Source organism: Perissodus microlepis, chromosome 15 (genome assembly GCF_051167445.1).
Source record: "Perissodus microlepis isolate ML-2025 ecotype Zambia chromosome 15, ASM5116744v1, whole genome shotgun sequence".
Lineage (NCBI taxonomy): Eukaryota > Metazoa > Chordata > Actinopteri > Cichliformes > Cichlidae > Perissodus > Perissodus microlepis.
Genome location: NC_140475.1, coordinates 4,858,235 through 4,873,765, shown reverse-complemented (window position 1 = coordinate 4,873,765; position 15,531 = coordinate 4,858,235). Strand labels below are relative to the sequence as shown.

Genomic DNA, 15,531 nt, shown 5'->3' with positions numbered 1-15,531 from the left:
ACGGAATTATTTCAACAGAAATCACACCACAACTGAGTCCTGTTATAGTGGCTTTATTCAAGTAGCCACACTAACTGCAGCACTAACAGTTTCATACTATAAATGCCATCGTAATGGTTAATAAAGAATATATTTGATATGAAATATATTTAACCCATGACCAATACTATGACAGTACAGTATAAAACTGTGAACTTTAATTTGACACGCACACTAATCTCCACATTGCACAGTACACAGCAGGGTACACTGATCATGTAAAAAAGCAAGTGCTGCAACCATTATGTCAGTTTCACTGAAGTGAGGAAATGTCAGTGTCCATGTTCTCATGTAGGCTTTTGTCTATTCACATATTGAACCGATGAAGCTAATGAAACACACAGGGGATAACAGTGGAAGACATTTGCTGTAACTACTCAGCGTCAGAATCGCTGATCTTTGTGCTTTCATGGCACTCAACGGATCATGAAAAAGGACTAGCCACTATGAAGTCATGATCCCACTGCTCTGTACAGGAAGTGAGGAGAAAAATGGGTTCAAAAAAATACACAATAAACCAATGTACAGATTCACAGCATCACTGATTAAGTCCATTTTTTTATCTTCACTTCTAAAGATGTAAATTGTGACCGGTATTTGTTTTAACTTTGTAAATCCTGACATTCGTTTTCTTTGCTGCCCAGTCACTAAGTAATTATCCTCAGTATGAACATTTGACCAATCAAAAGATATCGTAACCACTTCCAATCCCTCGTTGGGCTTCTTAAGGCATGTAAGAAGTCTCTGAAGGTTAGATGCACTGTCAGTTTAGCTTAGCGTCCCATGGTTGGCATTGTGACAGCCGGGCTTGTCAGAGTGGCATCCTCGGCCTTCCACTGCGACGTAATAGTCTTGATCTGAGTGTAGAATTGGATGCCCTAGTGGTAAAGTGATAACAGATATGTCAGTGAGCTATCTAACACATGACAAAGTGTCTGCATTGTGCTCTTTCAATACTTCAGTGGAGGGAACAGCAATGATCTGAGGGGATAATAAACTACTTCTGCTATTTACCTGCTTGCCATAGAAGTTGGTATCTCCCCTGAATGAACCTCTGGAGCCAGTGAAGGAGAACATGGGGAGCGGGACGGGGATGGGCACATTCACACCAATCTATAAAAACGCATGTGTGGATTATGAAAACACAAATCTACTGCAGGCTAGAAATACAACAAGGATCAGAGCATAATTTGTTTAATTTGGCCAGCTTACAAAGGGAGTAAGGCCTGGTGTTTAAAATCCAAGATCAACATACAGTTTCAATAAAAACAGACCCGTGAATATACATTTAAGGAGCCTATCAGCACCACTGGACTAGCATTCAATTATCAGCCAGTCCAAAAATGAACTACAACTTGGCTCCTGCTGCACTAATCCACACATTTGGGATTCGTCCATGTTTTAATGCATTGGCAGGTAATATATGACAGCGGTCCCCAACCTTTTTTGCGCCACGGACCGGTTTATGCCCGACAATATTTTCACGGACCGGCCTTTAAGGTGTCGCGGATAAATACAACAAAATAAAACTAGTACCGGTACCGAAAAAAAGAAGATTTATTCATAAGACACGTGAAAAGACCCAGGAAAACCGAGTTAATGATAAAAACGATAACAAAATAACGCTGAAAACCGATAAAAACCCTGAAAATCATACATTTCACACCTGAGCCTCAACTCTCGCGGCCCGGTACCAAACGACTCACGGACCGGTACCGGTCCGAGGCCCGGGGGTTGGGGACCGCTTATATATGACATAGTTTCAGCTGGCAGTGTAAAACCAACTTCACTCCAATAAAAACATTCCCACTTCACATGTCTGCTTTACTTTTTCAGAAATAAAGCGCCTCCCACGCAAACCCGCTTACTCATCCAAGGCTCAAACAGGTGACTCACCGTGGCCTGAAATACCACAAAGGTGACCGGTTAACACGCTTGTTTGAAAACTATATCTTCAGCAAACAAAGAGCTTCATGTTTTAAAGTCTCCCACCTGGCCGACGTCCACCTCGTGTGTGTATTTGCGAGCTGTGGCTCCATTGGTGGTAAAGATGGCCGTGCCGTTACCGTAAGGGTTTCGGTTGATTAAAGAAATGGCTTCGTCCAGGCTGTCGGCCTCCAGGACAACAAGGACCGGTCCAAAGATCTCTTCTTTGTAACATTTCATGTTGGGCTGAAAAGAACAGCAGAGGGAAAACGATCAGGACTTCAAACTCTACAAAGGAATTCTTAACAGAACAAAGCACGAGCAGGTTTGTGTCGGGGAAGAAAGGTGAAAAACTGCTTTAAATGCATTTCACAGCACTTACAGCTACTTTCTATTTTAAGGTCAGCTTTGTGTGACACTCAACACTTATAACCAGAAACCAGAACGGATCGGGGGGGGACTCTCATGCTGAGAGGGCTGATTGTTGAAGATTCAAACTTTCAGGCTTACGAATAAAAGCATTTTTAAATCTACTTTTAAAGCCAAAAATCTGAATTTTCACTGAGGTCTGTTCTAAAGATGTGATCAGCAGGAGGGGAAAATCAAAATCTGTGGTCACATTCAAGGAGATGAGGACTGATTTTGTTTCATTTCCAACAACCCTAATCAAAGACACTGAACTGATTGAAGCGATCATTTAATTTTGCCTCAGATAATTACAGCACCTACCAAAAACAAAAAAAAGTTATTACATTAAAACATTCTAGACAGTTTAGTTTCACATTACTTTAATAGCATCTGACCCAAATTAAAAGTTCTCAGCTCACCATAACACCAGCTAAGATGGTAGGTCCTACAAAGTTTCCATTTTCATATCCTTTGACTTTAACATTTCTCCCGTCCAGCAGCAGCTTGGCACCTTCATCAACCCCACTCTGGATCAGAGACTCTACCCTGGCTTTGGCTTCTGGGGTGATCAAGGGACCCACATCTGCCCCAGGCTGATCACCTAAAGCACACATTTTGACGTGTAAGAAAAATGGCAGTATGCATGCCAACTGACGTAATTTATTTATTTTTCATGGTGATACGGTTATACAACAAGTTACCTGAGTTTACGCGGAGCGATTTAGAGCGCTGCACCAGCTCTGGGAGCCATTCACGAGACTCCCCAACAAAAATAGCAGTGGAGAGAGCCATGCAGCGCTGGCCAGCTGCTCCAAAAGCAGCGCCCACTAGCTGGTTGATGGTGTTCTCTTTGTTGGCATCAGGCATCACCACACCATGGTTCTTGGCACCCTAAATGCAATATGTAGGACACAAAATCTGTATGATTTCACTCCAACAGAGTGCAGAACATCAAACAGAGACATAAGAGCGCTAATCACATATGCTACAAATCCCAGTGACTGACAGCAGAGGATTTAATCACTGTCTTGGTAACAGCAATAGGAAATAGACCACTACCCATTTTCATTCATATTAGTAATAACAATTTTTAAAAAATAGTCTAAAAAATAAATGAATAAATAAAACTAAGTTCCATCAGTATTTCCCAGACACGGACTTACTATAGGTGAGATCTGGCAGGTATGTTTCCCAGCTCAAGACCAACATACCTGCAATCCACCCGACTATTTCTTTATTTTTGCAAATAATTGTTAATTTTTCTTCCCAGACGGCACAACAGACTTACTATTAGGTGTGCTTTTTGCTCTTATTTTGCTGCTGTTGTGTCAGTCAAGGACTTGATTCACAGGCGTCGCTCTACATACTCAAGCGCCACTCTAACCAGCACAAGAAGCTGGTTTGTATCTTGTTACACCAAAGTCACCCAGCTTCAGAGCAGGACAAGGACTACAGCTGCCAGCTGCTGTCCAAAGCAATTAAGAGTTGGACTTCAACCAAGGACAAAGACCTGACTGGAGAAGCAGCTGATTCTTGCCCCATTATTTACTGTCACCATGTGCCATCTAAACACTGCCAGTGTAAGAAGAGCATATTCGGTCTGTGAATACCATGTTGGACTGCACTCTCTTGCCATTCTTTGAGCCCCGCTCGTAGATGTACTCTCCAGCCTGGTTGGAGCCCACAAAACTGATGGCTTTGATGGCCGGGTGGTCACAGACGAAGTTTACCGCTGCACAAACAAGGAAAAAAGTCAATATTTTCTGTTCTTCTGTGTCACACCCTCAGGGCACAATACACGAGCACTGATACAGAGATTCAAATTCTCCTGCTTCAACAATGCCTGTAGATTACTTACAGATATAGGCTGCACAGTTTATGGAAATATCTTATCTACATATTGCCAAAAGGGTATATGATTAATGTTTGACTCATCCTTGGACCTTTCTCTATTGTTTATGACACACACAGACTGTGAGCTCCTCAATGAGCAGGGAATTACGCACTCACCTGCATGCTGTCCGTGGATTATGTTGAGTGTACCATCTGGTGCTCCGGCATCCTGGAGCATTTTGGCCAAAAGCATTGTGCAGCCTGGGACTCGCTCAGAGGGCTTCATCAGGTAGGTGTTGCCGCACACCATTCCGATAGGGAACATCCACAGAGGAATCATGGCGGGGAAGTTGAAAGGGGCGATGCCGGCACACACTCCGATGGGCAGGCGGTAGGTGTAGGTGTCCATGTCCTTGGTGATGGAGGGTAAGGTTTCCCCCAGCATGAGGGATGTAATGCTGCAGGCGTGTTCAACCACCTCTGAGGAATGAGCAAGAAAAGGATTTAGGAAGTCAGCCAATAACAAAGTGCCTAGATAAGCAATCTGAAATAACACATACACAGTTAACTGATGAGTCCATTATTGAAATTTACACATTTGCCTCTTAAGATTAAAGAAAAAAAGCCTGCCAGCTCCATTTCCCATGAAAAAACTGTAATAAAACTTGTAAGTATTTCAAGCACCATTAGCCCCGGTACTTGCAGCGCACCTGCACATGTAGCCTGTCTTTCAGCTGATAATAGAAAAGTTAGCCTGCCAGAATAATTTAGGCACCCTGAAACTGGGATCAACACCAAGAACAACAAAAAAGAAAGAAAGAAAAAAAATTACTTGGCAGCTGCGTGTTGTAATAAACAAAAACTAATTCCTTCGTCTGCAACCGCACACAGCCCTTAATTTCCAAACATGATTCCTGTTGATGCAAGGCTGCCAGAATGAACGAGTGCACCTCAGCAAGGGAAGCTGCATAATTATCTTTAAATAGAGTGCAACTAAAAGCATAGTGTGAAAAGTGTTTTACAGAAGACAGGAACACACTTTAACATCAGGAGTTATTATTGTACTGCTGCAAAAGCATTGCAGCCTTTTTCTTCTTGGAACTAAAGCCTTATTAAAAGCGGTTAAAGTCTCTAATATGGCCCAACTATTACTACTGTCCACTTTTAAATTAAAGCTCAATGTCCCTTTTTGCATAGAGTGTTGACTGTTGTATGAACTGCTTCACTTGAGGAATTTGATCTTATCTATATCTACAGCAGGACTAATCTAATCAGGACGCCAAAGACTAAAAGGAAGACTAAAAGTCGAGTCAATGCGTTACTTACGCAGTCCTCTAAATACGTCTCCCTCTGCATCAGCCAGAGTTTTGCCCTGTTCCAAAGTGATGATCTTAGCCAGCTCTTTCTGAAATGTTAGAAGAAGAATTTGGAGAGACTTATTTCAACAAAATCAATAAATTATTTTGACATATATGTGACCCATCTCCCTACAATGTTGTCCTTGATGAGCTGTTGGTAGCGCAGGAAGATCTGCTGCCGGCTGAGGATGGAGGTCTCGGACCAGGAGCGAAAGGCTCTGGAGCAGGAGTCCACAGCTGCCAGCATCTCGTCCTGTGTAGCTTTAGGAACACGTCCCACCACTTCATTAGTGGCCTGCAGAACAGGACACGGTCCATAAAGACAATCAGACAAGTAAACCGAGAGCAGGGGAAGTCATTATTTGCATGTGCATCATTTCATTAATATTAATAACAAAAAACATTTATTTTTTATCCTTATGCGGTGGAAGTAGATGAATATCTTTTCATGCTACAATCGCTCATCACTGTTTTGCAAGAGGCTAGTATCTGACAAGCTATGCACTAGGCTCGTCTCTTGGAGGATATAAAACATGACGGGTTGTGTAGACTGGGCTCAGATTTCTGTCGTTTTACATATTAGGCAATTAAAATTTGACAAATCGGGACTTATTTATTCCATCCAATATTCACAAGTTACTACAACAAATTTTACACTGTATACTTGCAGCCAGATCGCATTACTCCAGCCTCTGTGCAGGTTGGGCACAGTTCATCTATGAATACTTACAGGGTTGTGGATGTCAAGCCACTCAGACGTGTTGGACTCGACAAACTTGCCATCGATGAACAGCTTGGTGGTGGGCTAGAAGATCAAAGAAGCATATGATTCAGTCTGGATGCATCAGTCGCCATCGCATCCATTCATCACCACAAAATATGCAGTTATTTTCCAAGGCATTTTGCTCTACTTCACTTTGCATGCACTCAGCTGTGTTACGGGTTCATTTTGAATTGTTTAATTTAAGTTTGCCTCAGACATTTCCAAGCAAAGCTGTACATCTTCCATGCTACATTACCCGTGTTCCAATCCCATTCCTCCTCCTAACTCAAGATAGATTTTTAGTATACAGTGCGTATGCACTGGAAAAGTCAAGGTCTATATCCATTAGCACTGCAGCAGTCGACTGACAGAAAAATAGACAGCTTCAGTTTGAGCAAAAAAAAAGAAAAAATAACCGGGAATCTATTAAACTTTAACATATATAAAATGTGCAAGAGTCCTGAGCCACTTTTCTTTATATTTTGCTACCGAAGAGACATATTTATTTATTTATTCATTTTATTGGATTTTTTTAGAATAGTCTTGAGAAATAGTTCTCCAGGCTTTTTGAAACTCTTACAAAGTTTTTCTTTATACACTGGCTACAGTCCAGTCCTTCCAGAAGAATGTTACTCGTAGCCTGTTACAAAAACACATAATTTGTTCCCACTTCTGTAGTTGAGTCAATGAAAAAAATGCTAAAAACTGGCATCAAATAGTATTTTTGCACAAGGTGATTCTTAAAGAGCCATTAGCCCAAAACGTCTCATATCTTGGCATGTTGTGCACTGTTCCCTTGAAAAAATTAGAGGAAACTCAACAACTGAAAGACAAAAGAATAAGTGGCAGGCCTAAACATTATCTACAGCAGTAGATGAACAGTATCTGAAAGTCATGTCCTTAAGAAACAGGAAAAGTACCATCAGGGTTTGTTCCACTATTCAACACTGGAAAGCTTTGGATTGGCAAAAGCTTCATTTTTCAGCATGACAATGATCCCATATACACTGCCAATGTAGTAAAAGTTGGAAAGGTTAGGAAGAAAAAGCCCGCAAACACACAGCTACACACAATGGAACACCATCAGTCATGGACTGGCTTCCCCAGAGCCCGGCCTCAGCATTATTGAAGCAGTGTGGGATTGTCTTGACAGAGAACAGAATAAAAGGTAGCCAACATCCAAAGAAGAGCTTTGATGTCGTTCAAGAAGCCTAGAGAAGTATTCCTGAAGACTACTTAAAGAAATTACAAGAAAGCTGCCTAAGAGAGTTCAGGCTGTGTTAAAGAATAAAGGTGATCAAATATTGACCTCCGTGTACATCGAGCCAACCACTCTCCTGAAGTGATATATTGTTAATGATGACTTGCAACACAATGCTCCTTGCTGCAAAATATATTTAAAAGTAATTAAATTTAAAAAAAAATTATAACTTCCCTTTCTGCAGTTTTCCCACTTTGCATTTTCATCTATGGGGTGGACGGCATCCTTTAACGGGCCATTTGACATTGATGTCTTAAAAGCTAATATTCAAAGCTGCAGTGCAAACAACTGTAAAAATTGATGTCTCTGACTGGATGTGATGGATATACTTTTGACTGAGATTTCAAACACTAGCCAAAAAAATATTGAAAACATGCATAATAAACATAATCAAAGAAATGAATGTTGTAATGAGCAAAGGAATTGCCTCTTTTGAGGTTTTGGTGGAAGGCTTCGGAATTTAGTCTGACATCCTGTGCTTTCTTAGCCAAGACTCACTTCGAAGTGATAAATAAAATCATTTAGAAATTATGCTAATTCAATCAGAAAAACTTCACCGAAATACACACACACACATATGTTTTTCCAATAAGGCAAATATTACTATGTTATAAACAAATGTCATGCTGTAACACAATCTGACAAAAGTAAACAAGCATACTCTTCTGACAATCAGAAGAGACGGAACACGGAACCACTGCTAAGCTATAAAAGGTCCTGAGTGATGGCTCTTACCACTGAGGAGGATGAGTAGCACATACGACCCAGCTGGAGGGGGGCCTGTGAGAAATGACATATCAGACCATTATTTAGAGCTTTTAAATCACTGTCTGTGCAAGGTCTCACAAGAGGCACGTCTGAATGATCCAGTGACGTACCATATCTGTCCACGTGATGTAAATAAAGCCTGTTGTTAGCTAACCAATCACTTAATATATTGTCATGTACTTGCAAAAAGGAGGAATGGACTGTGTACAACGTGTGACTTTGCTAGCTAACAGCGCAGGTTGTTAGCCGAGTTTGGTGCATAAACACTGAACCAAACAAACAGTTGTATATTGCACGTTCATTATTTTACTCTACCTTCTTATTTAAAAGGGATCGGAGAATTGCCGCCATTGTGGAGAGTGCAGTGCCTTTTTTCCTGCTCCGAAGCCCTTCAACCGACCCAGGAGACGTTGGAGTGCAAAGAGAACTTGAGCTTGAGAAGCTTTCCAGAGGGCAGAGCGGTGAATACGAAGCTGCGCTTTTCGCCGATCTACAACCTTTCCCTGGTGTGGATGTGAACGAGGAGAACCAATGCGGATAATGTGTGGATCAACGAAAACTGCGCGCGCAACCATTCGTTGATTCCTTTCAGTGTGGGCGGGATATACTTAACTTAAAAGCCAATCGTTCTGCGCAGTATACCAGCCGCCCTAAATGACGAGACACTGATTGGCTGTGGCAAGGAAAACAAAGCCATAGCAGTTGAGTCGTCGGTGACACTTGATTGATCCTGGAAAAAAAAAAGGATATGGAAAAAACTGTTTTCAAACTTTTGTGTTAAAGATGTCCCTTGCCGTAAATACAAGGCCCGGTACTTTCTTAGGACAAAATAAAAATAAAAGTGATTTTATAAAAACGTTTCGAAGTAAACGCTTATTAACGCCTAGTGCCAGGTAACAGTTTCCATGGCAACATGCTTAGAGGCAACATGGAGTTCCTACAGTGGGATTGTCATGATGTTGCGAGATGGATTGAGTCTTTAGGATTTCCGCAATATAAAGTAAGTTAAACCTGACCTGACCTTAAGTGACAACATTGACAAAGTGAAAAAAAGAAGCTAGTTAGCCTCCATTGAATCAGTTCACTTCTTAAACTTCTCACTTTATTACGTCTTTCTGTCGCAGGCATGTTTCACGGACTACGGTGGCCCCTAGAGACAAAGCACGTACAAACTCCAAAACACATGCAAATTCCAAAACACGTGCAAACACCAAAACACGTGCAAACTCCAAAACACATGCAAACTCCAAAACACTTGCAAACTCCAAAACACTTGCAAACTCCAAAACACATGCAAACTCCAAAACACTTGCAAACTCCAAAACACTTGCAAACTCCAAAACACGTACAAACTCCAAAACACATGCAAACTCCAAAACACTTGCAAACTCCAAAACACATGCAAACCCCAAAACACAACGGAAGTGCTCCAGGACGCTAGGGGCAGTGTTGAGCTCGATTTGCAAAATAAACTGCAAGTTTGTCTGTATGGGACGGTCTAGTCTCCGTCGCGCTTCCCAGGTTGCCTAGCAACCATGATACTCACCACTGGAAACGTGTCATACAACTTTGTTTGACAGAAATGAAGGAGAACATATTTTGTTCATTTGTTTGTTTGTTTCTACAAGAGCTTTGTGTGATTTGATAAGTATCTGAGGCTGAGACCACAGGACAGTAAAACATGATTTTTGGGCTTCATTTCTGTACTGAACAGTCATTTAAGATTAGTTAGTAAATAACAATTAGCTAATGTTGTTCATGAGACTAAAGTCATATCACTTTGGTAATGTAAATATAATATGGCCAATATTATAGTTATTATATTAATCATTATTAGCTATTACAGCAGTGAACATGAATTCTGTGTCAAATACTGAGCCTCAGTACAGATTCAAGTTGCAGTTATTTATATGTTGAGGAACAGTCTTCCTCAACCCATTAGAGAATGCTCTACACTCAATTTGTTTAAGGCAAAGGTTAAAAACTGGTTATGGACAAATCAAGTGTGTGATCATGTATGAGTTGTATAGTTTTAATGTTTTATTTGGGAACAGAATGGTGTGTATGTGTAAGTTTGGTGATGGAGTTTTTATTATGAATGAATGATGAATTTTTATGAATTATTATGTCTATTTTTTTATGTTTAAGGACAACAGATGGAAATTAGCCTTTGGCTATAATCTGGCATGTTTACATTCATGTAATTTATTTTTTTTTACATTTATGTTCATTAACATGCACTGTCCTAAATAAATAAATAAAAAAAAATGTCTCATCACCTTAAATCTTCACTCAAAGACAAGTATCTTTGACAGTGCATATATAGGTGTATCATATATAAGAGACAAATGTTGTTCCTTCAGTATGTTGGCATTACTAAATTTGGCTCATTGCTTACATATATCTATAAAAAGAAAATGTACAAGCTGTGATAACTGTTTCTGATAAAATGAAGAGTAGGCTGATATATTGAATGTTCCTTTATTGGGTGAGAAAATCAGACCATGTCATAACTGCTTTAAGTCATACAGAAAAGATATCAGAGCCTTAAACAGGCTGACTTCTGCTAAATGGGTCAAACTGGGCAGAAAGTAAACAAACACATAACATCCTTATAGAATATGATGTAACACTATAGATCAACTTACCTCAGAATATATAAAGCATATAAACAATTACAGCAATATGATGCAACAAACACAGCAGTGCTACTAATCCAAAATACTCAAAGCTTCATAGAACTGAAACAAACATTTATTTTTAGGTCCATTCTGCTGCTGATACATACTTTAGGTTTCTGAATATTAAACTTGTTGCTGCCTTTCATAGTGTGTAACTTGAAGGCCTTGAGTACTTTCTCCCACACTGAAAACACTGGGAGGATAAAATTATTTGAACATTACCTAATAAGACTGATTCAGGACAGACAGTTAGTTATGTTAAACTTTCCTAGCAGTCCTTCACAAACAGGGAACAGTCTGTCTATTCTCTCCATCTGTCAGCTGCTGCTGGCTCTTCCTCCTCCTCTTCCTCACACACTGCTGAGTTTGTCCTGGTGGATCATCAGGGGTGCAAAGCCTCACAGATGATGTGCAGCAGTGGGTCCCTCAGTCTGTCCTCACTCTGGACACTTGCAGTTGTCACACGTGGAAATCAAATGTGTGATAAGCTGCAGGATTCAAACACAAGTGTAACTTATAAATGAATGTTCATACTTTTATTCCACAATCAGAGAGAAAGAAAAAGAGAGAGAGTGCAGGACAGACAGACAGGTGACAGTCTCAGGTGTACACACTGCTACAAAACAGCACAAAAGAAGGAGGATTGTGTTATTACGAAACAAGAAGAGTTCCCAGATGGTACAGTGGACACATGTGTGACTCCTGTGATTAAAGCATCTTTCTTTCAGCTTAACGAGTGAACCGTCAGCTCGTTCAAACACACGTTAAAGTCCGTTTGGCTCGACACCACCGAACAGAGGCAGCAATATAACATAGCTAACATTAACAGTGCAGTGAATCCTGCTTGTGCCGTGATATTCAGGACTGCAAACCGAGCAGCATCACTGAGTTTCAGCTTGTTGTGTTTGTGGATATATGACTGACTTTAATTATCCATAAAATCATCACATTCTCTGTAAGATTAAAGTCAACTATTGAACGGCGTATATTTTGAAGTAAAGGCTTTAAAACCAAGTTAGTACAAACATCGCTAATGTCACATAAATTTCCCGACATGTGGCCAACAGTAATGTTTTAATGTTCTTCATTATAAAAACATTTGCGCATAAATAAGTGACATAATATTCAGTACTTACTTCAGAAAGTTTACTCTTCGGCGGCTCCGCTTCCGCCGTTTTTTTCAGCAAAATTATCCACACCACTGCTGCGCTATGAAATCTGCGATATGTTGGGCCATGAAGGCTACACCGACCCATCCTTAAAATTCAGGGAAATTAAGGACGCATTTGAGGGCCGCATTTCGAGCAGCCTTTGAATCGGGACAGCCTTCGTCGTGTCGCTGTGACGTAATCGGCCTTAAAATGCGACCTTTAAGGCTGCAGACCCTGAATTGGGATACAGCCCAAATCCGTTCATTGGTACTTCCTGGCTTGTGTAGTTACTAGGTAACAAAAGCTCAACACAGCCCCTAGCGTCCTGGAGCACTTCCGTTGTGTTTTGGAGTTTGCAAGTGTTTTGGAGTTTGCATGTGTTTTGGAGTTTGCAAGTGTTTTGGAGTTTGTACGTGCTTTGTCTCTAGGGGCCACCGTAAATATGAGATGCTAAATAAGCAACACCATTTTTATCACCTTGCCCTATTTATATATGAAAATTTGATATATGGCTTAATAGAGTCAGGTTATGCATTTAAAAACACAAAGGGTTGGTGACACATCACTTAAAGGGGATCTGTCATGCTAAGTTAACGCTCCATAATTTTATTGTTAGATTCTTCGAAAGCATTCGCGGATTACGCAAATTCGTATTTATCTTATACTACGTATTAGTACAGTCTTTAAGGTCACCCTCTCTCTGAAACAGTCATCTTTCCTCTGAATGGCTGGCACTTGTAAACAAATGGTATGAGCAGCTGGTGGGTAGGGCTGCCTAGCTCGGAAGCCAGATCTGTTGGCCTAAGACTTAAATTTCAGTTTTCTGTTGTCCTATTCTGGTAATCCCATGGGAATTGTAGCCTCAGTTTCCTGGTCCTAGCTGACAGGAGTGGCACCTGGTGTGGTCTTCTGCTGCTGTAACCAGTCTGCTTCAAGGTTCAACATGGTGTGCATTTAGAGATGCTCTTCTGCACCCTATTGTAATGAGTTTGGTATTACTGTTACCTTCATAGCTTCATAGTAGCCTGGCCCTTCTCCTCTGACCTCTTATATCAGCAAAACATTTTCATCCATATTTTCTCTTTTTTGAACCATTCTCTGGTTGTCCAGGAAAAAACCCATTAGATCAGCAGTTTCTGAAAAAGTTAGACCAACACCTTCTGGCACCAACAACCACGCTCAGCTTGAACTTCTGCAGGTCATCTTTACCATGTCTATATGCCTAAAATGCATTAAATTGCTGCCACTTAATTGGCTGATTGATTGAGTGTAGATAGTATCAAAGATTGAGACAGCTTCTGTGTCTAAAAAGTGAACTATTTCATGCAATTAATTTTTATATATTTTAATGACCAGCAAATGACCAGTAAAAGGGGGCAGCTTCAACAAAGGTTTTAGTTGTATAGAAGTCTATAGGAAAATAGAATGTAGCAGTTCTTTCCTGATGAGTTTTAGGACTCAGTCCCTTGTTTCAGATCATTTTGAATAAACCATGACATCCAGTTTGTAAAAAAGATTCTGTGTAAAAGTAAGAAAGGAGGATTTTCGAGGAAGTTGCCTGACAAATTGTCAGTGATAAGTTGGTTTCTCAGTCAAACAAATCCCTCTCCAGTCACGGCTGGCTTCAAAACACCAACATGATGAGGGTGAAAATGTTCTAGTTGACATCACAGTGACTGCATCCATCTTTCCTATCATCTAAGGCCTCGGATGGCCATACTGAGAACATCCTGTCCCACTGCCATTGTACAGAGCCAAGAGCAGAAAAAGTCTAGAGCACTCTAGGTTCATAGGGATTACTCATACATATATTATCCCCTTTATAAAGGTCAAAACATGGGTAAAGGTGTAATTGATCCCCCTTAAGATGTGGTGGGAGGTTATAAAGGCGTTATATCTTTCTTTGACGATATAACACATAAAAAGCCAGAAAACAGTGTTACAAATAACTGTTATAACCACCTTCAGTTGTGTTAGAAGTCTCTGCAGTATGCACTACTACAAGTTGACTGGAAGCACCACAAAATAACAGCACATGTTTGGCTTTCTTTCTTTTTTTTTCTCAGAGCAGCACGACATCCAATTAAAGCGTGTGCTGTAAACATCACTGCCAGAAAACACACTCAGATCAGCTCTATCCAATATATGCTGTTTACAGTTACAGTGACTGTTTTTTCTAATCTGTATTTCTGGGGTCATAACTAAATTGGCTAAATGTGCCATTCAACTCTGCTAAACTCCCAGGAAGCAAAGAAGCGTGTACACGCTGTTAAGTCATAATTATTTTTTGGTTTAACCTGTAAGTCATTTGATACATCAGTTTTTATGAGTGTAACCCTGTAACCTTTCTCCCTGTTATACAAGATTCTCCTCTCCCTCTCAGTGGGACGACTTTATTAAATAAGGTTAGATAATGTAAACATTAAGCGTGCTTTCTTAAATCCCGCTGTGTACCCCGCAGGTCATCTCTGCATGCGTGCGTGAGCTGCTGGGGATCACAGAGACCCTGTGGAGTCGCAGCATCGCTGACCCTCCATGGGACACCGTGGGCCTGTTTTTGGAGAAAAAGAGCCGGACCGGCGAGCGGGCGGACAGCCTCACATACCAGCGGTTCCTGAGGGACGTGCACTGGTGAAAGAAAGAAAGAAAAGCAAAGAAGGAAAGTCTGAATCACAACAGTAAAGGAACGCATCACAAAAAGCCTAAGACATGTCAGTGTCATTTCATATCACCAACTGTGAGCTCATGATGCAAGCTTGACATTAACACTTCCCACCAGCAAAATGCTAACATGTTCTTGATGTGGCTGGTTTAAAAAAAAAAAATCATGCTCACAAGGATGCATTGATTCTGCAAATCTCTTGAGACAATAAAGTCATAGTGTGACATGTTTTCATACATGTACAGTTCGTGCACAAACACACACGTGGTCCAAAAAGCTCATGCCCTTCCAGTTCTGGATAACAGTGAATGCTTAAACCACTTAGGCTATTCATATTGATCTCAAGTGGGTGTGTTGTAACTGGATGGAGTTATTGATCTAGAGTAGAGATCCTCAGGGTAATTCTTTTGGATGACAACAAACACCTATTTCAAAGTGCTGTAAGGCCCTGGGGTGGTATAGGTTATTGTTCTTACAGGAGCAAAAAAAAAAACAAAAAACCCAGCAAGTCCAAGAAAACTACAGTGCTGCTGCACTTGAATACACTTGTGCACATATAGGCTACTTTGCCAACTTGCACAAAAGGCCATAGGATCATTGCATCAGATAGGGATGGGTCCAGCGCCAAGCAGACCCACAGGGGAGCCGGGCCTTTCTCTTTCAGCCAACTCAACACTTTCT

At 40.7% G+C, this 15,531-nt stretch overlaps 2 protein-coding genes across 2 annotated transcripts; one reads left to right on the top strand and one right to left on the bottom strand.

Annotated features, from left to right (window-relative positions):
- Positions 1-37: 37 nt before the first annotated feature.
- LOC146371465 (methylmalonate-semialdehyde/malonate-semialdehyde dehydrogenase [acylating], mitochondrial-like) lies at positions 38-8,887 on the bottom strand. Its single transcript, XM_084954411.1, has 12 exons — positions 8,672-8,887; positions 8,324-8,368; positions 6,295-6,369; positions 5,698-5,859; positions 5,533-5,611; positions 4,384-4,686; positions 3,984-4,105; positions 3,075-3,264; positions 2,793-2,974; positions 2,032-2,211; positions 1,054-1,152; positions 38-917 (listed from the first exon to the last, which is right to left on the bottom strand). Exons 1-12 carry the CDS (start codon positions 8,705-8,707, stop codon positions 813-815), a joined length of 1,578 nt encoding a protein of 525 aa, XP_084810537.1. The 5' UTR covers positions 8,708-8,887; the 3' UTR covers positions 38-812.
- A 363-nt stretch (positions 8,888-9,250) lies between these two features.
- On the top strand, positions 9,251-15,456 carry LOC146371464 (sterile alpha motif domain-containing protein 15-like). The gene is made up of 2 exons (XM_084953328.1): positions 9,251-9,356; positions 14,650-15,456. The coding sequence occupies exons 1-2, from the start codon at positions 9,270-9,272 to the stop codon at positions 14,821-14,823; spliced, it is 261 nt and encodes an 86-aa protein (XP_084809454.1). The 5' UTR covers positions 9,251-9,269; the 3' UTR covers positions 14,824-15,456.
- Positions 15,457-15,531: the final 75 nt, after the last annotated feature.

Coding starts and splice junctions, on each gene's coding strand:
- LOC146371464 (XM_084953328.1), top strand. CDS start 9,270: ATGCTTAGAGGCAACATGGAGTTCCTACAGTGGGATTGTCATGATGTT. Junction 9,357..14,649: donor TAGGATTTCCGCAATATAAA/GTAAGTTAAACC, acceptor TGTACCCCGCAG/GTCATCTCTGCATGCGTGCG.
- LOC146371465 (XM_084954411.1), bottom strand. CDS start 8,707: ATGGCGGCAATTCTCCGATCCCTTTTAAATAAGAAG. Junction 8,369..8,671: donor GATCCCTTTTAAATAAGAAG/GTAGAGTAAAAT, acceptor CATTTCTCACAG/GCCCCCCTCCAGCTGGGTCG. Junction 918..1,053: donor CCAACTTCTATGGCAAGCAG/GTAAATAGCAGA, acceptor CTTTACCACTAG/GGCATCCAATTCTACACTCA.